The 24,709-nt window shown below is 39.8% G+C and overlaps 2 protein-coding genes across 2 annotated transcripts in view; both read left to right on the forward strand.

Moving 5' to 3' along the window:
* Nucleotides 1-1,184: 1,184 nt before the first annotated feature.
* LOC311580830 (olfactory receptor 52I1-like) lies at nt 1,185-2,159 on the forward strand (the record flags this gene model as incomplete). Its single annotated transcript, XM_084752556.1, has 1 exon — nt 1,185-2,159. The coding sequence occupies one exon, from the start codon at nt 1,185-1,187 to the stop codon at nt 2,157-2,159; it is 975 nt and encodes a 324-aa protein (XP_084608682.1).
* Nucleotides 2,160-9,213: 7,054 nt separating this feature from the next.
* Nucleotides 9,214-24,709, forward strand: part of LOC311578389 (olfactory receptor 52I1-like) — a 32,326-nt gene continuing 16,830 nt past the window's right edge. The window contains exon 1 of the mRNA XM_084748216.1: nt 9,214-10,187. Coding sequence (XP_084604342.1) covers nt 9,236-10,187 — 952 coding nt within the window. The 5' untranslated portion in view covers nt 9,214-9,235. The remainder of the gene's footprint in view (nt 10,188-24,709) is intronic.

Genomic DNA, 24,709 nt, shown 5'->3' on the forward strand with positions numbered 1-24,709 from the left:
GTCAGCAGTGAGAGTCATTTGATAAGAAGCGGGGAGTGAAATGGACAAGTCAGTACAAATTAAAAATCTCCAAACCATGGAAACGGTTATCTAGACATGTAGCAATCATGAGGGAAAAGGAAAATTCTTCTGATTATTCATTATGCTGAAGTATCTGACTATAAGGAATACATGAAATGTGTCTTCTAACTTTGTTCCACAAGCTAGGATCTCACAAAGTTACAAATAAAAGAGTACATGCTTGAGTGCATGCCGTAAGCCATAGGTAGATTATTGGAATCAGAAATTTGAAATCATTATGGATCAACATGATTTCATGAAAGGTTGAAGAAAAATAAACATGCATTTCCTGCCTGAGAATAGCTGGAAAGAGGGTGCAGAGAGACACAGAGAGAAACAGAAAAAGAGAGAGAAGGAGAGAGAGAGAGACAGACAGAAAGAAACAGATAGATATAGATAGATAAAGGGAGCAGAGAAAGACAGAGATAAGGTAAGACAGAGGAAGAGAGGCAGAGAGGAGGAGAGGAGAGGGTGGGAAAGAACTAGAGAAAGACAAGCACAGCCACACACACACAACCACACACCCAGACACACACACCCAGAAACACACACACACACAGACACATACAGACACGCGTACAGACATACACACACACACACACACACACACACACACACACACACACACACACACACACGGGGAAGGGGGATGCTTGAAGGAAGAAACTGAAGAGTTGCTCTTTCAGATGTGAATGGATACTTGTGAAGCACGGAGCTTTTACAGAATGGAGGGTTATCTTTTAATCCACTGACTTTCCATGCTGATCTTAGCCCCTTCCCACATCTCCTCCTGTTCCCACTGCCCCTCCCTCCACCTTCCCCTCAAGTCCCTCCTCTAGACCCCTGAACAGGGAGCCCTCCTCCCTACCAAGTGACCCCAGCCTATTAAGTCTCATCTTCATTGCCTGCATCCTCTTCCTCTGTGGCCTGACAAGACTGACCTACCAGGGGGAAGTGATTGAAGTTTATTCTAAATATATGATACCTTTTAGGGCATAAAAATACTACCAAGATGAAAATACCTGAATGATTTGTGAACATCACACACAAGAATGCTTTAATAAGAACGTCCTTTCTTACAGTACCTTGTAAGTTACGAGGAGAGAACAGCAATCTGATCAGTGATGCTGGCGCCATCCCACAACCACACAGTGGAACTCCCTGCCGCCTTCTTCCTTGTGGGTATTCCAGGTTTGCAGTCTTCCTATCTTTGGCTGGCCATCTCTCTGAGCGCCATGTACAGCACAGCCCTCTTAGGAAACACCCTCATCATTACTGTCATCTGCATGGATTCCACTCTGCAAGAGCCCATGTACTTCTTCCTATGTGTTCTGGCTGCTGTGGACATTATTATGGCTTCTTCTGTGGTACCTAAGATGGTGAGTATCTTTAGTTCAGGAGACGGCTCCATCGGCTTTAATGGCTGTTTCACTCAGATGTACTTTGTCCACGCAGCCACAGCTGTGGAGACAGGGCTGCTACTGGCCATGGCTTTTGATCGCTACGTGGCCATCTGCAAGCCCCTACATTATATGAGAATCCTCACTCCTCAAGTGATGCTGGGAATGAGTGTGACTATCACTGTTAGAGCTGTTATTTTTATGACTCCACTGAGTTGGATGTTGAGTCACTTGCCGTTCTGTGGCTCCAATGTAGTTCTTCATTCCTACTGTGAACACATGGCTGTGGCCAAGTTGTCATGTGCTGACCCCATGCCCAGCAGTCTCTATAGTCTGATTTTTTCCTCCATCATTGTGGGATCAGATGTGATGTTCATCGCTGCCTCCTATATCTTGATTCTTAGGGCGGTATTTAGTCTGTCCTCAAAGAATGCCCAGCGGAAGGCATTGAGTACATGTGGCTCTCATATTGGGGTCATGGCGCTGTACTATCTCCCTGGGATGGCGTCCGTCTATGTAGACTGGCTAGGGCAGGACAAAGTTCCCCTGCACATCCATGTGCTGTTAGCTGACCTGTACCTGATCATCCCACCCACCTTGAACCCTGTCATCTATGGTATGAGGACCAGGCAAATCCGGGAAAGGGCATGGAGTCTGCTGACGGATTGTTTCTCTCACCAATCCACTCAAGGTTCATGAACCCAGAGCTTCTGAGAGCTCGAGTGTCCAGCCAAGTGCAGATGGCTTTGAGATCTATGGACGTGGACTGGTTTCCATGTGTAGTGTGTCCTTGTATAACACTTCCACTTCTCACTAGTGTTTGGTGAAGTGACTGTATTTTCTGGTGTACTTATTAGAATGCTTTCTGATTGAAGTTTGGGCAAAGAATGTGATTTGGTGTTTTGTTTCTGCATTTTTATTTTATTTTATTTTTTAAAAGATTTATTTTATTTATTTATTTTAATTAATTAATTAATTAATTAATTCACTCATACTACATCTCAATTGTTATCCCATCCCTTCTGTTCTCCCATTCCTCCCTCCCTCCCACTTTCACCCTAGTCCCCTCCCCTATGACTGTGACTGAGGGGGACTTCCTCCCCCTGTATATGATCATAGAGTATAAAGTCTCTTCTTCGTAGTCTTGTTTCTGTGTTTTTAAAAGTTGTTATTACAATCCAGTATCAATGCTTGTGTTGATGAAAGTAGCCTCTTTCTAATGAATGAATTGGAAAAAAATATCTGAAGCACAGTAAAAAACAAACAAACAAAAAATTGATTCACCACGTGGGATGAAAAGACTAATGTTCTGGGTCCAATTCCATTCTGATAGCCACACAATTTTATTGAGGAGAGACACATATATTTGATTCTTAATGAAACTGTAAAACTTAATAAGACTAAGTCTCTGATATTAAAAAGATACACATGGCATATACTCACTTATAATTGGACACTAGCTCAACAGTGATGTCCTCCTGAAAGTCTTCACTTAGCCAGAGATTGGGATAGATACTGGGACTTTCTATTGAGACTCTAGGTGAGAGAGGTAAGGAAGAATGGGGAAACAGAATGATCCAGAGGGTCCTAGAAACCTACAAGAAGACAATTAAAGCAGGCAGATCTGGACCCAGGCTCGTCAGCTCAAACTACTGTACCAACCAAGGACAATGCATGCAGTAAACCTAGAGCCCCTATCCAAATCTAGCCAATGGACACCACATTCTCCACAATTGTGTAGAGACCAGGGACTGGCTAGGACATTAACTCTGGCATCCCCTATTTGACCTCATTCCCTTGGTGGGGAGACCTGGTGACACTCAGAAGAAGAATAAGCAGGCTACCAGGAAGAGACCTGATAGGCTGTAATCTTATAGTGTGGGACAAGGTCTCCTTTGGTCATAGACCTAGGTAAGGGGAATAGGATGAAAGAGGGAGGGATGGGGAACGGGAAGATACAAGTGAGGGAATAACAAGTGAGATGAATAAATACTTAAATGAAAAATAAAAAATTCAAAGTGCTAGGAAACACTGCCATAGCAAGTTGGGTAATTATTCCCTCAACTAGCATAAAGCGTCCTCCATATCTTCTGATTTGCCTTAGTTTTAAGTCTATCAAAAACAAAACAAACAAACAAACAATCAAACAAAATAGCATAGAATTGACATAAAGACAGAAAGATAACCAGTGGAACAGAATAGGCAGCTCAGAGTATATTTGGTTAATGGCTCAGACGCTAGTTGTAGTGTTGTGAACATTGGACATTCAAATGCAAAACTATTATGTGATACCCTTATTTTACACAATATGCAAAAATTAACAGAAAATATAGAAAACAAATTAGAAGATTGAAAATAATGAAACTAGAGAAAATATTTAACATTGCAAAGATTTCTTGGAATAATATCTAAATGAGTAGGCAGCAAAAGTGAAAAAGCAGATGGAACCACAAGGAACAGAAATAATTTTATGTAGCAAAAGACAAAATAAAATAGACACTATCTAAGATATATTTAAATTATGCAGCTTGTCCTTGTGATTGGACCCTTTACTCATGTGACTCCCTTAAATTGTCTAATGCTCTGAATAAAGTTGGCTGTTGTATGAGAGTTTTGCCCACTTCATTTATTCACTCCAGACTCCCTGGTTTCACCGCCTCAGGAACAGTGACAAATGAAGAACTCAATTACTAACTTGAAGTCAACACCATCTAATGCCGAGATTACTTGTGTAAAATGGTCTATAGCTTCTACTTCTCTTGTTACTTCACTGTTACTGTCTCGGCACCTGCATAGCTTCATTTGTAAGAGAATTTTATGACTCCCATTAACTAAGATAAATTAGCTATCCCTTTCATTCATACTTGTGGCCAATTCCTTTATTGGACTCTTATAAGGAATCCTCTAATATTCCTTTACATTAATTTGTGTAATCCTGTATATAGCTTACATATAGAGCAATCAACCACCTTTATCTCTTAAAGTTGACTAGTATATTTTATGTAACTCAATGATGTGGATTGGTGCATAATACTTTTGAAATTAATGAGCTTCACGGCATTTTCTTTTCTTTTCTTTTTAAAATTGTATTTTATTAATTCATTCATATTACATCTCAATTGTTATCCCATCCATTGTATCCTCCCATTCCTCCCTCCCTCCCATTTTCCCTTTACTCCCCTCCCCAATGAGTGTGACGGAGGGGGACCTCCTCCTCTCTATATGCTCATAGGGTACCAAGTCTCTTCTTGGTAGCCTGCTATCCTTCCTCTGAGTGCTGCCAGGCCCCCCCATCCAGGGGATGTGGTCAAACATGGGGCACCAGAGTACGTGTGAAAGTCAGTCCCCACTCTCCACTCAATTGTGAAGAATATTCTGCCCATTGGCTAGATCTGGGTAGAGGTTCGAAGTTTACTGCACATATTGTCCTTGGCTGGTGCCATAGTTTGAGCAGGACTCCTGGGCCCAGATCTGCCCATCATAATGTTTTTCTTGTAGGTTTCCAGGACCCTCTGGATCCTTCTATTTCCTCATTTTTCCTTTCTTCTCTCACCTAGAGTCCCAATAAGAAGTCTTCCCCTCTGTCCCAGTTTCTTGGTAAGTGAAGACTTTCATGGGACATGCCGCCTGGGCTAGTGTCCACATATAAGTGACTCTTTCTGCTTTTGGGTTAACTCACTCATTATGGTCATTTCTAGTTCAAGCCATTTGTCCATAAATTTTGGGAATTCCTTGTTTTTAATAGCTGAGTAGTAGTCCATAGTGGAAATATACCACAGTTTCTTTATCTATTCTTCTACTGAGGGACACTTAGCCTTTTTCCATGTTCTGGCTATTATTAATAAGGCTGCTATGAACATGGGTGAGCAAATGTTGTTGTTGTGTGCTGGAGCATCTTCTGGGTATATTCCAAGGCGTGGAATAGCTGGGTCTTGAGGAAGGAATTCCCAAGAATTCTTAACTTTCCTTTTTTTGTTGTTGCAATTTTCTCACACACTGTGATTTTATGTGGCTCAGGCATGCACAGGCCTTGTGCACACTGTCTCAGCTCCTGCAAACACTCTTAGGTGCAACTGTCCTGATGTGTGTAGAAAACCCTTGTTAGAGCATCTTGTTTTCAGGTTGGGTGCCCTCTTCTGGACAGGGTTAGAATGACGATGTTTGCTTCTGATTCCAAGGCTGAATTTAAGATCATTTCTGTGGGGGAAAGGCAATGACTTTACTATAGTTCTTCACATACGATGATCAGTTCCCTCTATTGATTGGGAAAATGAAGCCAGCATGCCAACTAAAGGGTGAGGCATTACTGTAGTCTTAAAAATTCCCTGAATACTCAGTTATAAAAGGCTCATCTGATGAATGAACTAAGCTTACCAAGGGCCGAGTTCATCTGTCTGAGGTCGGGAATGCTGAACCAAGACTCAGAAGCTACATAAAAACTTGTAGGAATAATGAAGCTCCCATTTCTTTACTTGGCTGAAGGTAGAACATGTACATGCATACAGACTCAAGAAAAAACCCAGATACTTGGGCAATTTTACGCAGAATGTGAAACTTAAGGTTGGAGTGAAACAGGTTGCAGGCTTCACACCTTCTTCTGAGGTTCTGTAGCCGTGAAAGAGAGCGCAGGAGAGTGGATCCTTCCAGTAATGACTCAACTGCATCATCCTCTTTGCTAATGTGCTGGGTCCTGATGTGAAGGAGGAAGCCAGTGTCTCCTGGGCTTATGAGAGTTAACGTCTTCTAAAGATGCAGAAAGAATTATACCGAGGCAGATAATGCTGTTTAGGTGTTTTTTGTCTCCCTAACTCTTTTATATACAGGAATCTAAGTGACAAAGCTACACCAGAGGTAAATATTCCAACTTTCTGCTTGAAGGCAGAACAGCTTGAGTTGGAACAGCTTGAGGTCACTCAGATTCAAGCCTTTGGAACTTTGGGGACTTCATTGCACCATGTTCTGGAACATTATGCCCTATAATCTATAATTATCCCATCATGATACCCAGAGAGAGTGTGATTCCTTGGATTGGCTACACTCCTTTGTGAGGACTGGAGTGCTCTGTAATGTTAGTGCATATAAATGAGCACAGAGTGGATCACCACCTTTATGAGCATATGTCATTCTGTATGATGTAAACCAGATAGGAGAAAAAGTGTCTGCTTTTTTTTTTGTGGGATTGGCCTTGATATACCTTAGTGCTGATTTAGGACTCCACACCCAATCCTGTAGAGAAATAAAATTTAAGGATTTATAGCCTTCATAAGTTTGGACCTTCAATCCATTCTGAGTCCAAGAGGACACATCTGTAAATTGGAAAGATTTTCTGGTTTCTGCATCTTGTCCTCAAGCGTATGCCATCTCCAGAGACGCCAGGACAGGGGAACAAGACCAGGACTTATATCTAAGAAATTATGACTCAGAAGTTCTGTCCCTCCCCTTTCTCACTCTGGAGCAGCCGTGGCTGGGATGGGCTGTATAGTTAGATTCTCTGTCCATCCTCTTGGGACAGGTCTGGGTAATTTCCTTCTGCATTGGACCCTGAGCCATTCCACTACTCTCAGGTGGAATTCCCATTACAATTGAGCAGAGTGTTTATAAGTTAGGCGTCTCTGAAGCAGTTACAGAGTTCTAGGCTTTTCTGTGATGATCTAGTCCTAGAAAGCATCTTCTAAAGAGGAGCCAAGAAAAGAAGCAGGGACCACCAGGAAGACTTGCAGATGATGAGGATGAGGAGATCTGGAATTCCCTGTCATCCAACTCTAGGTCATGTCTCTGTTTAAGTCTCCAAGGTAAGAATTCAAAGGGAAACAATGATCCTAGGAGTGGGCTAAAAGGGTAGGGGTCTCACAGAACTGCACATTGGGAAACCGTTTACTACACACCAGTGCAAACCTAAGGCTTAGCTTTAAAACATCTCTCCAGTGTTTTAAATAAACACAATACTGCATTCTCACTCAACAGAGCCAGGCACTGTGCCACTGAAGAGTTTATGGTAGAGAATGAGAGAGACCAAACCTTTGGCCTTCTGGCACTTGCATTGTCTTCAGATAAACATGTCAATCAGCAGGTCATAGCATTCTGCATTGCAGAAGACTCCTAATTAGGGGTTAAAGCAAATTTCCTAAGATGATAATTAGGCTACAAAAAGGAAGTTGCAAAGGGATTTTCCAGGTGAAGAAGATAAGACTGTCTCAAAGCCAGGAAATAGCGTGTGTACTCCTCAGAAGTAAAATAATATGAAGACTTGACAAACAAATCTTTACCCTCATTGGAAGGCAGTAAGCAGGATGAGGAACAGTGAGAGGTGGGGCTGGTTATGGGGACACATGTGGGTTGGGTATCAGAAGGGAGGCTGTCTTAATGTGAATACTAAGCTCTTACCATTTCTTGGAGACACTTCTGCAGCCTCCTGGCATGCTTCAGGTTGCTTCTGACAAGGGGGAATAAGGAGTGATTTAGTGTTAGGATCCTAGTGAAAGGTGTGGATCCATCTATTCTCATTTAGCAGCTGAAGTGCAGCTCTCCAATCCTGAGTACCCGTTTCACTGTCATGAAGTGCTGAGAGGTGGCCTGAAGAGGTGAAATGGAGGTAGAATACACACACACACACACACACACACACACACACACACAGAGAGAGAGAGAGAGAGAGAGAGAGAGAGAGAGAGAGAGAGAGAGAGAGAGAGAGAGAGAGAGCGAGAGAGCTCTGCATGTGATCAGGTATAGGGAAGAGGAAGAAAGATTGTACAGTGCAACTTATCTCCCCAAATCTAAAACGGGGCTCCCTCCAGACAGCAGGAGTGCAGGGAATTGCGTGGCATTGGGAGGGAAGATGGAATCTGTAATAACTCTCTCATTAATGCAGTAGCAGCAGCAGCCATGCAGGAGGATGATGGGTATTAATGCACTGATCCAAAGTCCTGCCCAATTTTCCTCTCAAGGACTTTATTGGAGCAAAGTAAGGCTATTCCATTCCACATTGAAGCCTTGCTTCAATAAATCTCATTAGAAGCCTTGCTTCTAATTCATTTGATTAGAAGCAAGGGGTGAAATAGACGAGTCTCTATTCATTTTCTGAAAGCCATGGCATGGTTATCTAGACCATGCCTTGACAGTGTAGCTGTTTTACCTGTAGATTCAGTTCTTTGACTTGCCCACTTTTAGATTTTATGTTCCCCGAAGGAAGCAATCTCCTTGTCAAGAGACAGCATTGGGTAAAGGCTGTGCCCTGCTAGGATCTGATCTGATATCCACAAGCAAGTACCTGGCATGCTGGTGGAGACAGCTGAGGGGACCGTCTCCAGAGGCTCAGGCAGGATTGGTGGGATTATGAAGGATCAGGATGAGCAGTGAGCATGGCTACTTAAGCCAGGTGTAGCTAACACAACACAGGAGAGGGCACTTTTTAAGAGCAGGGGCCTTGGGTAGAAGAAAAGGACATCATCAAACATGAGTGGTGTGAAGGGAATTTGAGAGCAAATCTCTGGTTTCTGTATTACCATATAGTATGAGTATATTCATACTATCAAAGAATTCATCCCTTCATTCAAACACATATTTTTTGTTCATGCTTGTTAAGTTTGCACTCATATTTTAGTGTAACATGAAATTCAAGAGCAGTATGAAATCTCACAATTTCTTCTAAAAGTTGCATCTCACTGTATGTTCAATGATGTTTATTATGTGGCTCAAGAATAAATATTGTTTTTCTTTCCAGGGGAAAATGTCTTGCTTCATTTGGGGACACAAATGAGATTTACTTATATATAGCAATGCCCACTTTTCATAATGTATGCTCAGTACCCAGCTCTTTCTGGCTCACCGGCATCCCAGGACTAGAGTCCCTGCACATCTGGCTCTCCATCCCCTTTGGTTCCATGTACCTGGTGGCTGTGGTGGGGAACATCACCATCCTAGCTGTGGTAAGGGTAGAGCGCAGCCTGCACCAGCCCATGTACTTCTTTCTGTGCATGCTGGCTGTCATTGACCTGGTTCTGTCTACTTCCACTATGCCCAAACTTCTGGCAATTTTCTGGTTTGGTGCTGGCAACATTGGTTTGGATGCCTGCTTATGTCAAATGTTTCTTATCCATTGCTTTGCCACTGTTGAGTCGGGCATCTTCCTTGCCATGGCTTTTGACCGCTATGTAGCCATCTGCAATCCATTGCGTCATAGCACGGTGCTCACCCAGGCGGTGGTGGGTCGTTTGGGGCTGGCTGCCTTCCTCCGAGGAGTTCTTTACATTGGACCCCTACCACTTATGATCCGCCTAAGGCTGCCTCTTTACAGAAGCCACGTCATCTCCCACTCCTACTGTGAGCACATGGCTGTGGTTGCCCTGACCTGTGGTAACAGCAGAGTCAACAATATCTATGGGTTGAGCATTGGCTTTCTCGTGTTGATCCTGGATTCAGTGGCCATCGCTGCCTCCTATGTAATGATTTTTAGGGCTGTGATGGGGCTGGCCACTCCTGAGGCCAGGCTTAAGACCCTGGGGACATGTGGCTCTCATATCTGTGCTATCCTGATTTTCTATGTTCCCATCGCTGTTTCTTCCCTCATTCACCGGTTTGGTCACCATGTGCCTCCTCCCATCCACACTCTGCTGGCCAACTTCTACCTTCTCATTCCCCCCATCCTCAACCCCATTGTCTATGCTGTTCGTACTAAGCAGATCCGGGACAGGCTTCTTCAGATCCTAAAGATGAGAACCAAGATCAGATGACTCTTCTCTCTCAAATAAGTCCATGGAGAAGGCATTTAAATACGGAAAGCTGCTTCTCCAAAGGGAACCACATTCTGAGCTGTTGGTTCCAGCATTTATACTTCTAAAGGAACATCAAGGAGGAGTGCAAAATTCTGAACCTAAAGGTGGGAGATATTTATTTATTTTTATAACTGGAGGATATTTGAATTGTGAAGAAGGTAAATCAACAACAATAATGACATGATCAACAAATAAATAGCACTTTAAAATTTCCATATTTTTTCATATAATTCTTATACTCTCAGATGCTATAAGGTTTATAGCTCATATTTTATGTATAAGGAAAATTGCTTTATAATCAGTATACAAGGTGACTTAAATACTCTAGGTCAGTGTTTTGGTTGAAATTTCAAACACACTTTGGTGTCATTAATAACCCTTTGTATTCAGTTTGTTCTGTAGACATTATTTCATAAGTACATTTGAAAAGCTTGCTCATTTCAAAGTCATCATATCTACAAAAGAGATTTCCTGTAGGCAACTGAAGTGCTGCTAAAACAGATTTTTAACAATACAACACGGTGTTTTAAAAGACTGAACTCTATACCTAATAGGGTGCAGATGTCACTTATGAAAGAGAATGTGGGTGGACAAAAGGTATTATTTTAATAAGGAAGTGACTGTATTTGCCAATCGCCTTTGTGTTTTTCCTCTGGGCATGAAGCATATGAGGCTCCAAGGAAGAGAAACTGTCCCTTCTTACCTGATGAACCCTGATCCACTGGTAGGATTCCTGCAGAAAACAGATCTGTTTAATATAAAGTTGCAATGTATAGACACATGGGTTCTACACCTCCATGGTTTACTAGATCAGCACTTAGAAAATAGTTGTGCTGGCTAGTGTTTTTGTTAATTCAACACAAGCTAGAGTCATTTAAGAAGAGGAAACCTGGGGACTGGAGAGATGGTTCAGTGGTTGAGAGCACTGACTGCTCTTCCAGAAGTCCTGAGTTCGATTCCCAGCAACCACATGGTGGCTCACAACCATCTATAATGTCATCAAATGCTCACTGTATACATAATAAATAAATAAATCTTAAAAAAAGAAGAGGAAACCTTACTTGAGAAAATGTTCCCACCAAATTGGCCTGTAAGATAGTCTATGGGTCATTTTTTTTTATTAATGACTGCATTGGGAGGACCAGTCCATTATTGTCTACATAAGTTGTTGGGGATGGTGGTTACCATCCCCAGGAAGGTGGCCTCAAGTTGTATAAGAAAGCAGCATCCCTCCATGGACCCGGTATCGGCTTCTGTCTCTGGGTTCCTGTCCTAAAAACATATAAAAAATTCTTTAAATCAATCAAAGATCTCAGTAAAAAATTGAGCGTCACTAACTATATCAACAACACTCTACGACAGGCCTTATGCCCAGGATTAGTTGGCTAATACAAATGAATCACATGTTTCTTCTGTGTGAACCTTTTGTTTTCTTGTGGTATGTTTGATTTTTGTTTGCTTTGATTTTTTTGCTTTATGAGAGAGAGAGAGAGAGAGAGAGAGAGAGAGAGAGAGAGAGAGAGAGAGAGAGAGAGAGAGAGGGAGAGAGAGAACAAATGGAGTTGGGTAGGGTAAGGAATATATATTGTGTATAATTTTTTAAATAAAAAGATCTCTAAAATGATTCATTTAGATTGACATAGAAATCATGGTTCAGTTAGCACCAAGACCAGCTGTTACAACTACACCAAGAGAAGAAATAAGTGGGAGGATGAAGCTAGTCAAAGCTACAACATTCAAGACACACCATCAGTACTGTGACAGAGTGGCTGAAAGGCTAAAGTACACTTGGACACTTAAGATTTGATGTTAACATAGCCATATATATTATGGCTATGTTCGTAATACATATGAATATAGTATCAAATAAATTAAGCCATAAACAGTCCAACTGCCAATATTACATGTAGGAAAGAAAAACATCAACATGCACATCTGCACAGACAGTAGAGTAGAAATCTGCTCTGCGTTGATATTTGCTTTTTGCTGTTTTCTGCATCTGTAGAATTTACATCTCACTGAAGGACTTCTTGGGTGAACCACCAGTTACAGACATTGCAAAGGACGTAGTCCTGGTGGCTTGTTTTCAAAATGACACAAAGTGTTCCTGATAAGGTTTGGTCCTGATTCACTGTAAGCCAGTCACTATAGCCAGATGGTAAAGACAGAGACAGATAGACAGAGAGACTGAGAGAGACAGAGAGAGAGAGAGAGAGAGAGAGAGAGAGAGAGAGAGAGAGAGAGAGAGAGAGAGAGAGAAAGAAAGAAAGAAAGAGATATATATATATATGTTTCAAGCTATTTGGTAGAGGAATTAATAAAAAAAACCACAAGCCTATCTAAATGATAATACGACTTCAAGAACCTAAGCAGGCATGCTGTCTTTGACTGACACTCCATTTTAAAGCACAATGTTCAATGTTAAAGACTATGATGGGATTATGCTCAGATGGGAATTAATCTGTGCAAAGCGTTGTCTCATTGTCTACTTAAGTTGTTTTATTCATGTTGGTGCCAGGACTGCCTCCTCTCCATGGTTCTCCCTCTCTGGAAGGTGGGGGAACCTTTCCATGCCATTGTCTGCAAATGTAAGTGTGGTAAGCACATATCCCTGGCCCACAAAGAAGGAAAAATACTGAAGTGAAAACAAGCTTGACAGACTGGATTCTTGTCCATTATAGATTCAACACCAAAACAAACTGCAGGAGAGACAAGAGCAAGCAAGGCCAGTGGACCCTCTCCTTGCCTCGTAGCCACACTGCAGTTTTCTAGCACTGAGGACGGAAGTGTTTCAGCAATGGCTTTAGCTTCTGTGCTTTGTTGTTCTTCTCGAGATTCCATTTTCTCTATTACAATTTTAGCAGTATTTTTATGTTATTGTGTTAATTTTTAAATCCTTCATTCATTAATCTAATTTTGTCTACACATTTTTTTCATTAGGGAAATATCCCTGATATTCCCTTGTTGACTTCTTATTTTCCTTTCCACTGCAAATTTATTTTTGATGTAATTAAAAATTCGAGGAAGACATTTTTCATTTTTTTGTTGCTTGTTCTTTTCTCTTTCCTCTCTTAAGAATAGGCTGCCCATAAGATCCTCAGATTAAACTTAGAAGAAGTATTGAAGCCAAACAGATGTGTCAACAACAAAACAAAACAGGCAGGAAACATGAAAAAGCAAAACAACATGATTCCTCTAAAGGTTCATAAGTTTTTAGTTACAGACCTCAAAGCTATGGGAAAAAGAAAATGTTTGGTGAAGGTTTTAAGTAAACAAAAGATAGGAAGGAGCCCATCATGTCCACAATAGCAAACCAGCAAATGCCCAATCCCAATAGGGGATTACAAACCCAAACAACAATAATTCAACAAAGCACAAAAAGAATTAAAAATTACAGGAATCAGTATATATCTCTCAATAGCAACCTCCAATATAAATGGCCTTAACTCACTAATAAAAAGGGATAGACTAGCTTATTTAATTTAAAAAATACTATTATCTATTGTCTTCAAGAAACACATCTTACTGGCAAAAGCACCGACATGTTAAAATCTATGCTTCAAGTAAGTGGAAGCTGAAAACAAACTGAAGTAGTTGTTTTTCTATCTCATAAAGTAGACCAAACCAAAATTATGAGTTAATAATCCATAAGATATTAGTAAATGGAAAATCCTTTGAGGAGACACAACAATGTAAAAATATATGTTGAATGTATATGAGTTTAAAAAGGCCACTATATATTAATAAAGGGAAAATGCATTGCAGGTTGGGGGTTCTCAATTTCATAAAATACTAATAATCATAATATGTCACATAGATGCTTATACAACAATATTGGATGTTCACAAGATTCCATTCTCACTGAAACTGAAGCCAACAAAGAAATTTCAGTTAAACTATATCATATATCAAATGGAATTAATTATATTTATAGACTATTTCAGCTAACTGAATGACCTGGAATTGTGAGCTAAATGACCCTTTGTCAGGCCATTTAATTATAGAAACATGAAATGAAACTAAGGCAGGTATCTGTGTGGTGCCACATGGTTTGCCAAGGGGAAAAGTATATGACTCATTTTCTTTTTTTTTTTTTTTGTTTTTTTTTTTCTTTATATAATGCTAGCTTTAATAAGGAAGACAATTTTACATTCTCTGTCATCCATGTGAGAAAATAAAACATCACATTTAATTCAACAATTATGTTTTTTTTTTTTTTTTTCAGGGGGAGGAAATCCCCTTTGTTTTTTTTTTTTTTTAATACATTTTTATTAATTTATACATATTACATCTCAGTTGTTAGCCCATCCCATGTATCCTCCCATTCCTCCCTTCCTCCCACTTCCCCCCTACTACTCCCCTCCCCTCCCCTAAGTCTGTGTCTGAGGGGGACCTCCTCCCCCTGAATATGCTCATATGGTATCAAGTCTCTCCTTGGTGACCTATTATCTTTCCTCTGAGTGCCACCAGGCATCTCCGTCCAAGGGACATGTTCAAATATGGGGCACCAGAGTTTGTGTGAAAGTTAGATCTCCTTCTCCACTCAACAGTGGAGAATGTCCATCGGCTAGTCCGGGTAGGGGTTCAAGGTTTTTACTGCCTATTTTTTCCTTGGCTGTCGCCACAGTTTGCAGAGGACCCCAGGGCCCAGACTCGCCTATAGTTTTCCAGGACCCACTGGATCCTTCCATTTCCTCTTTCTCCCAGGCTTCTCCCACCTAAAGTTTCAATAGGATGTCCTCCCCTCTTACCCACTATTCTGGTAGGTACAGTTTTTCATGGGGACGTACACCTTGGACTAGTGTCTCGATATAAGTGAGTATATACCATTTAGCTCTTTTTGCTTCTGTGTGAACTCACTCATTATGACAATTTCTAGTTCAATCCATTTGTCCACAAATTTTGGAAATTCCTTGTTTTTAATAGCTGAGTAGTATTCCATAGTGTAAATGTACCACAGTTTCTTTATCCATTCTTCTATTGAGGGACACGTAGGTTGTTTCCAAGTTCTGGCTATTATGAATAAGGCAGCTATGAACATGGTTGAGCATATGTCCCTGTTGTGTGGTAGTACATCCTCTGGGTATATTCCAAGGAGTGGAATAGCTGGGTCTTGAGGAAGCCCTATTCCCATTTTTCTGAGAAAGCACCAGATAGCTTTCCAAAGTGGTTGTACTAGTTTGCAAATTGAAATTAGACCCCTATTTGTCACCATGCACAAAACTCAAGTCCAAGTGGATTAAAGACCTCAACCTAAAACCACAGACATTAACCCAGTTAGAGGAAAAAGTGGGGAAGAGTCTGGAACTCATAGGCACAGGAGACAACTTCCTGAACAGAACACCAACAGCCCAGGCCTTAACATCAACAATTAATAAATGGGACCTCATGAGGCTGAGAAGCTTCTGTAAGGCAGGTGACACTGTCAAGAGAACAAAGCGACAGCCTACAGACTGGGAAAAGATCTTCACCGACTCTTCATCTGACAAAGGTCTAATATCCAAAATATATAAAGAACTTAAGAAATTAAACACCACCAAACCAAATAACCCAATTGAGAAATGGGGCGCAGAGCTAAACAGAGAATTCTCAACAGAGGAATATCAAATGGCTGAGAAACACTTAAAGAAATGCTCGACCTCCTTAGTCATCAGAGAAATGCAAATCAAAACGACGCTGGTGGGAATGACTCATTTTCTGTGGCAGGGATCGGGGGCAGGTGACTTGGGGAGAGGGAAGTGACAAATAAATCCTTAAAGGTTTCCTGAATATAGTGTGGACACTTCCATTATTACTATTAATAGTGATATAGTTCCTATTCATTGAAAGCATCATGAAATATATACTAAAATATTGAATGAAATTATAATATAATTATGGAATTTGGGCTACCCTAGTCTACGTAGTGAATTCTGGACTAGCTGGAGCTAATGGTAAAACCATCTTATAAAACAACACACACAACACAAATGAAAAAAACCCAAAAAACCAAACACCAAAGATACAATATAAGAACATACAAAAATAATTATCATCAATTTTGATATTTTCATTCAGATATAAAATAACATATGAAATTCAAATATAAAAATAAAGAGAAACCTATTAGAAGTAAAAAGTGAAAACAGGTAAACTTGGAAAATAAAATTAAAAATATTTAAAATTTATTCATGTTTATTGGGTGACTTTTAACCAATGGGAATCTTAAGAAAGGATGATGTGGAGATCTGGAAATTAGAGCTTTGGTAAAGGTCAATAACCTTGAATAGTTAATTTGTTCCTAGCAGAGCACTGACCTCAGGAGACTTATTAAACTGATCCAACTCCAAGGAGAATTATTCTGCCTTTTGGAAAATTCTCCATTTTCTTTCCTTCTTTATGTGTCTATATATATATTAGTGATACAAAGCAAAGGGCTTGATTATCACACTTGCACACACACTCTGCTCTCTTTCTATTATAAAAAGATAGTTTAGTGAGGAATTCTATTGACTCTTTTCAATAGGTGATATTGATGGCACAAAACACGATCATTCCTTGGAAAACACTGTGAAGTTCTAGTGAAAATTAGCTCATGGACAAAGGGCTGCTGATTCAAACTGAGCTTGTGTATCAATGCTTATTTGTGTGAACTTGTGAGTGCACGTGCAGTGCACCCATATATGCAAGCCTAGCCTTTCCTTCATGTCATGGTGGCATTCCCATTCACTGCTCGGCTTAGTGAACCTGTACCTTTGTTCACTGGGTTTTGCCAACAGGACTTCTGAAGTTGCAATCTTTGCAAACATTTGCAGATTGCTAAATGCCATATATAATTCATCCATTCATTGACTAAATAATCTCTAAATTTCCTGTTGCATGTTCTTGAGCTAACATATGCTCTAAGCTATTTTAGGTATAAAAATGTATGCAAACATGTTACAGTCATTGAAATTATATAACATAGACATATATGTCATCTTATTAGATAGTGTGTATCTTGGGTGTTAATGTCACATTCCTGATGCTTGCAACAGTGCTTTTAAAACAAGAGTGACTTACAACAGTGCTTCTCAAACATTGATGTGTATGCAAATCACTTGGGAGGTCTTGTTGAAATGTGTTGATTACTGGGGCTTGGAGGTGAAAGATTAAGAAAAAAATTTTTTTAACAAGATCCCAAGTGATACACTACTTGTCTGAATACCATGCTTTATGTAGCAAAGAGTTACAAGACTCTGGTTATTCCCTACATTAAGTTGAAGTATAAATTTTAACATTCATAAAGATTTATTTTTGGTGAGTATTATCTTCATAATTAACCATAATGATATGTATTTGTGAAGGATTTAACTTAATATAGACAATATAATAAACCCTGCACATGTAGTTAAATAATTTAAAAAAGTAATGTAGTAAATAACATGTTATTTATGATTTCTAATTTATCAATGAGGAAATTCAGGTAGAGAGATATTAAATGGCATGATTTGAAGATAATAAATCCTTTTATTTAAATGACATGCTGGTAAATTGTATTTTTTAAACATCAGTGGTGATATGTCAGTCTACTGTGTTTGGCAAATAGAGACTTCTTCGGAAATCAATCCTTTAAAATGATTTATTCTATAGTTTTTGAGAAAAGGTCTTATATACCACAGGCTAGTTTTCAAGTCTCACTATATAGGTAAGGGAACCTTGAACTTCTGATCCTATTCTTCATGTGCTAAGTGCTTGGATTTCAGTCATAGATGGATGTTTATGTGGTGCTGGGAAGTGAGACCATAATGAAAACACTACAAGAAGACAAAAAGAAAATCCTTCAAGACTTTGGAATGTATAGGGCATTTCAGAAAGGCTCCAAGAGAAACAAACAAACAAACAAACAAACCCCTGAGAAATGGGTTTCCATCAAATTGAAGTTTTGCAAAGCAAAGGAACCAATAAATGAAGTGACAACACCCAGAGTTAGAGAAAGTATTACAAACTATACTAATGATAAGGGTTTTATATCTAGAGTATATAAATGAATGGGAAGAAAAAAGGAAGGCAGAGGAGAAAGTTTATTGTAGATATGAGAGAGCACATAGCCAGAAGCAGAGACATCTGGGAGAGCCCAGCGTGAACATGGCCAGACTCAACTGGGCCATGTGAGGAGAGCAGGGGGTAGGGGCAAGCAGAGAGGAGCTGCTGGCCCCGATGGGCAGCGTAGGCCAAGAGACTGGTATATCCAGTATGGCTGAGTTATATAAGAGCCAGAGGAGCTGCCGGCAGGGAAGCCCAGTCCAATAACTGGGCTGGAGAGCTCAGGATAGGGGGTGAGGTATGCCAGCCAGGAGAGCCCTGTAAGAGGTAGAGAATGAGAGATGCTCATAGAACTTGGCAGTGAGTGTTTGTTTTGATATGTTAATGGGCACATCAGTTAGCCATTTGTTCTGGGTTTGAGATCGAACAACAAACTCCAAAAATTCAGTAGTGAAACAAAACAAAAGAAAAAGAAAAGAAAACAATAACTTGACTAAAAGAAAGCAACACACCTAGATAACTACTGCTCTGAGAAGACCTACAGATGGCCAATGAGTACATGGAAGAAATGCTCCATAGTAGTAATTAGTATGAGAGTTCAAAGAAAAACCTCAACCAGACATTAGTTCTCCTCTTAAGACTAGAGATAACCCAGACTAGCCGATGGACAGGACATTCTCCACTGTTGAGTGGAGAAGGAGATCTGACTTTCACACAAACTCTGGTGCCCCATATTTGACCATGTCCCTTGGATGGAGACGCCTGGTGGCACTCAGAGGAAGGATAATAGGTCACCAAGGAGAGACTTGATACCCTATGAGCATATACAGGGGGAGGACGTCCCCCTCAGACACAGACATAGGGGAGGGGAGTCAGGGAGAAGTGGGAGGAAGGGAGGAATGGGAGGATACAAGGGATAGGCTAACAACTGAGATGTAATATGAATAAATTAATAAAAAAAGACTAGAGATAACAAACGCTAGTCAGGGAATCCTTGTACAGTGTTGATGGGAATGCAAGTTAGTAAAGCTTTCATGTAAAATAGCATGGTGCTTCTTGGAAATACGAAAAAAGCAGAACACTTCCATCACCCAGGCAGTTTCTCTTCTAAGTATATATTTAAAGGAAATGAAATCAGTGTGTTGAAGAGGCATCTGTATTCCATGGTTATTGCTGCACTATAATCAATAATCAAGAAACAATTTAATTGCCCATTAAATTCTGAATGGATATATAAAATGTGGTACACTTTAGTTTGAGGGTAGACTGGTCTACAAAGCAAGTCCAGGACAGCCAAGGCTACACAGAGAAACTCTGTTTCAGAAAAAAAATCCCAAGCTCCAAATATGTGGTGTACATGCATGTTGAAGTCCTGATGCTATGCTAAATAAGACAAACCATGGGGAGCAAGAGAAACTTTACAGTCTCACTCACATGTGAAGTCAAAGGAGGGTAGAGGCTGGAGAGTGTATGGGGAAGGAGAGAATGGAGAGTTTTATCAATGACTACTAAGTTATAGTCATGAGAAAACTGTCTCTGTGTTCCATTATGAATAGGATAGCCATAAATAAAAGAATACTATACATTTCAAATGCCTATAAGAAAATATCTTGGAAGACAAATGTTTCAAGACATATATGCTTAACTTGACTTAAACATTATGTAATGAATGTATACATCTATTAATATATTACATATTACTATAATATATAATTTATGGTTTTTACATATTAGCTAAAATGAACTTAGTCAAAATAGTGTAAAAGAAAATGATGTTCTGCTATGTATGCTCAATTGTGGCTAAGGAAAAAGTATCACTACATAAATTATTTCTATCTGACATGTGAGTATTTACTGTGAAGATATGAATACACTTATGTAGAGAAACAATGGAGCTCCAAAGGAGCAGGAAGGACAGACTACACAAAGGCACAGACTGGAGTAAGTGGCTGTTGGTGTAGTAAGAATGATCTCAAACCAAAAACATCCCAGACACAAAACATCCAGGAAAACTGGCATATTAGGAAAAGATCAAACCTAATGGTAGTAGAATAGAAGAAGGAGAAGAATTCCAGCTCAAAGACCTAGAATATTTTCAACAAAATCAGAAAAGAAAAATTTCCTAAAGTAGGTGATGCCTATAAAGGTACAGGAAATGTACAGAATACCAAAAAGACTAGACTAGAAAAGAAAGTCTCTTTGCAGCACAATAATAAAAACAATAAACATGCAAAACATAGAAAAAATATTAAATAACACATGAAAGCAGATCTATTAGAATTATACCCAACATCTTAATGGAGACACTAAAGGCCAGGAAGGCCTAGAGAGATGCCTGTAGACTGTAAGTGAGCACAAATGTCAGCCTAGACTACTATACCCAGCAAAAATTTTAATTACCATAGATGAAACAAACAAGTTCTTCCATGGTGAAGTCAAATTTAAACAATATCTATTCACAAATCCAGCTTTACAGAAGATAAGAAGGAAAACTCCAACTTAAAAAGTGGAGTTAACTACACTCATGAAAACACAAAATAAATTATTTCACACCAGCAAAGCCAAAAGAAGGGACACACACACACACACACACACACACACACACACACACACACACACACACCACTTCCAAGAACAGCAAAAATCAGGAATTAAAAATCATTTTTTGAGATGTAATATGAATAAATTAATAAAATATATTAAATAATCATTTTTCACTGATAACTTTCAATATCAATGGGCTCAATTTCACAATTAAAAAACACAGACTAACAGAATGGATGTGAAAACAGAATCCACCCTCCTGCTGCATACAAGAAACACACCTCAATATCAATGATAGACATTACCCCAGAGTAAAGGGCTTGAAAAAAATTTACCAACCAAATGGTCCTAAGAAATAAGCTGGTATAGATATTCTAATATATAACAAAATTGCCCTGGCCAGCCGGGGTTAGACTAAATCTCAGGAGGAGAATCAACATGTTTGAAGGACAGAACACAAGACATGAAGGAGAGCAAGTCTGATTGACCAAGATTTCAAACTTGATTAGTCAGGCCGCAGTATTTATGTCAGAAGGGAGGGAAGCATATTGCTATGGCAACCAAGCTGCAGGCTTTTCTCAAAACACAGGGAATTCCAGGCAGGGTCATAACATCCTGCCACACAGGGTATCTTGCTCTGTCCTCATCTAGCTTTGGTCTAACTGCTAAACCACAGCAGGGTTGCTCCATCTCTGTCTGTTTTTAGTCTAACTGCCGACCCACAGCAGGGTCAGCTAGTTTCTGGTGAAAGGCAAGCTCTGGGAAAAACAGAGGCTTAAAGGTGCAGACTCTGACAAGACGGCTGAACATTGGCCATATGGCCTATTGTCCCCAAAACAAAATAGACTTCAAACCAAAATTAGTCAAAAGAGATGGGGAAGGAAAAATCCACCAAGGCGATCTTTCAATTCTTAACATGTAGATGCCTCAAATGCAATGGCACCCACATTTGTAAAAGAAACACTATTATAGCTTAAATCACATATTGACCTTTACACATTAATAGTACGAGACTTCACTATCCCCTCTCACCAACAGACATATCATCCAGACAAAACCTAAACAGAAAACAATGGAGCTAGCAGATGTTATAAACCAAATGAACCTAACAGATATCTACAGAACATTTCACCGAAACACAAAAGACTGTATCTTTTTCTCAGCCCCTCACAGAACCTCCTTCAAATCTGACCACATACTGAGACAAAGCAAGCCTCAACAGATACAAGAAAACTGAAATAACTCATTGTGTCCTATCAGACCACCAGAGATTAAAGCTGGATTTCAACAACATAAACAACAGAAAGCCTACAAATTCATGGAAACTGAACAACTCTTTACTCAATGACTTCAGGGTCAAGGCAGAAATAAACAGGAAGTTATAGACTTCCTTGAATTTAATGAAAATAAAGGCACAACATACCCAAACTTATGGGACACAAGGTGCCACGCCACCTCCAGTAGGGTCCACGTGACAATGCTGTTCCACAGACCTGAGGTGACGACCCCAAAAAGGAAAGTCTCCTGGACAAGGCCATGGTGTTCTTTCCCTTGGGGTGTTGATAGCGACCTGCTTCCTGGTATTCCTTCTTATTTTCTCTATTACTCTTCTCACTCATAGTCAAGGCAACAACAAGGTGACCAGGGATATGGTGCCAGGAGGTGAATTGGACAAAGTGCCAGCCTAGAAACCACAGAATGAGACGCCTCCTCCAAATGCGCCTAATTTATTATTAGACATCCTGAAAGTTCTTAAGAATAATAAAACAACGGGGAGCTATCTTAAGAATAATAAAACAACAGGGAACTATTTCAGTGAATTACAACAAAAGGAGGTGGCTGAAAAATCCCCTCAATTAAATGAAGGATCTTTACCAAAGGCGGAGCCAATTTGAGGAAAAGGTAACTCGGACAAGAATGAAAGTAAAAGCAGAATTTTAATTCCTACAATACAAAACTCCATATGGCGTGGCATATGTATTGAAGGGCAGTCTCTGGTGTCCTCCTAGATGCAGAGGACCCTATAGATTGGCTACTACACCTCGTCCACCTCTCCCCCTACACAGGAGTGTGTGAGGGAGGGGATGGATGGGTAGTCATCAATGGGAAAAAGTGTCAGACATTGACTAACAGCAAAAAGTTAATTTTACAGAGGACTGTCTCTGGCCCCTGGCTCAACCTGAGAATGTAATATCTGCCTGTGCCAAGTTAATGACTTAGAAACAATGACGTCATTACTATGTACTGATTGCTTCACTGACCCCCTTGAATCTACTCCATGGAAAACGTAACCACAAAACACACCTTGTTTCAAAACATGTATAAAAATCTAGACTGCTTGCCTTCAAAATGCACTCAGATTCAAACTGCCTCTGTGTTTGTCTCTGTTTGTCACTGCCGAATCCTTGCCCACCAAGTCTTCAAGGACCCTCATCCCAAGGACCCCCATACCTGACTGGGGTGGTCCATGGCAACAAGGAAAGTGGTGGCAAAAGGAAAGTTCATAGCAATAAGAGCCTTCATGAAGAAAGTAATGAGATCTTGTACTAGCGACTTAACTGCACACTTAAAAGCTCTAGATCAAAAAGAAGCAAATACATCTGAGAGGTCTAGACTGGCAGGAAATAATCAAACTGAGCACTGAAATAAATAAAATAGGAACAAAGAGAAAAATACAAAGAACCAATGAAGCAAAGAGTTGGTTCTTTGAGAAAATCAACAAGTTAGACAGATAAACCCTTATCCAAGCTAACTAAAAAGCAGAGCAAGAATATCCAAATTAACAAAATCACCACGCTGGTTTCAAGCTGTACTACAGAGCAATAGTAGTAAAAATACATGGTATTGATATAAAAACAGATATATGTTCAATGGAATTGAATCAAAGACTCAGACATAAGTCCACATGCTTATGGACACCTGATTTTTGATAAAGAAGCCAGAAATACACACTGGGTATAAGATAGCATCTTCAACAAACGGTGCTAGTTTAACTGGATGCCTGCATGTAGAAGAATGCAAACAGAACCATATTTATCACCCTGCACAAAACTCAAGTCCAAGCAGATCAAAGATCTTAACATAAAACCAGACACACTGAACATGATGAAACAGGAGACAACTTTCTGAACTGAACACCAATAGTATGGGCACTAAGATCAATAATTAATAAATGGGACATCATGAAACTGAAGAGTTTCTGTAAGGCAAAGTAGCCTACCAATATGACAAAACCGCAGCCTACAGAATGGGAAAAGATTTTCTGCCAACTCCACATCTGCTATAATATCAGAAATAAAGAGCTCAACAAACTAGACATCAACAAACCAAATAATCAAATTTAAAAATGGAGAGCAGCCAGGTGGTGGTGGAGCATATCTTTAATCCTAGCACTCAGAGGCAGAGGCAGGTGGATCTCTGTGAGTTTGAGACCAGCCTAGTTGACAGAGTGAGTTCTTGGACAGCCTGGATTACACAGAGAAACTTTATCTTGAAAAAAAAAAACCCAATAAAACACAAGCAACCACCACCAACAAAATAACTTAAAACCCAAACTGATCTAAACAGAAAATTCTCAATAGAGGAATCTCAGATGGCTGAGGAACACTTAAAAAGAGTGTTCAATACCCTTAGCCATTAATTTAAATCAAATTTGAATTTCAAATAAAATTAAAATAAAAACTACTTTGAAATTCCATCTTTCAATTGTCAGAATGACTAGGATCAAGAACATAAGGAACAACACATGCTAGTGAGGCTATGGTGCAAAAAGGACATTCCTTCATTGCTGGTGGTAATGCAAACTTGTACAACCACTATGCAAATCAATATGGAGATTCCTCAAAACTTGAGAACTTATATACCCCAAGACGGAGCTGTATCACTTTTGGTCATATACCCAAAGGATGCTCTCTCCCACAACAAAGACAC

This window comes from Acomys minous (genome assembly GCF_964271855.1).
Source record: "Acomys minous genome assembly, chromosome: 2".
NCBI lineage: Eukaryota > Metazoa > Chordata > Mammalia > Rodentia > Muridae > Acomys > Acomys minous.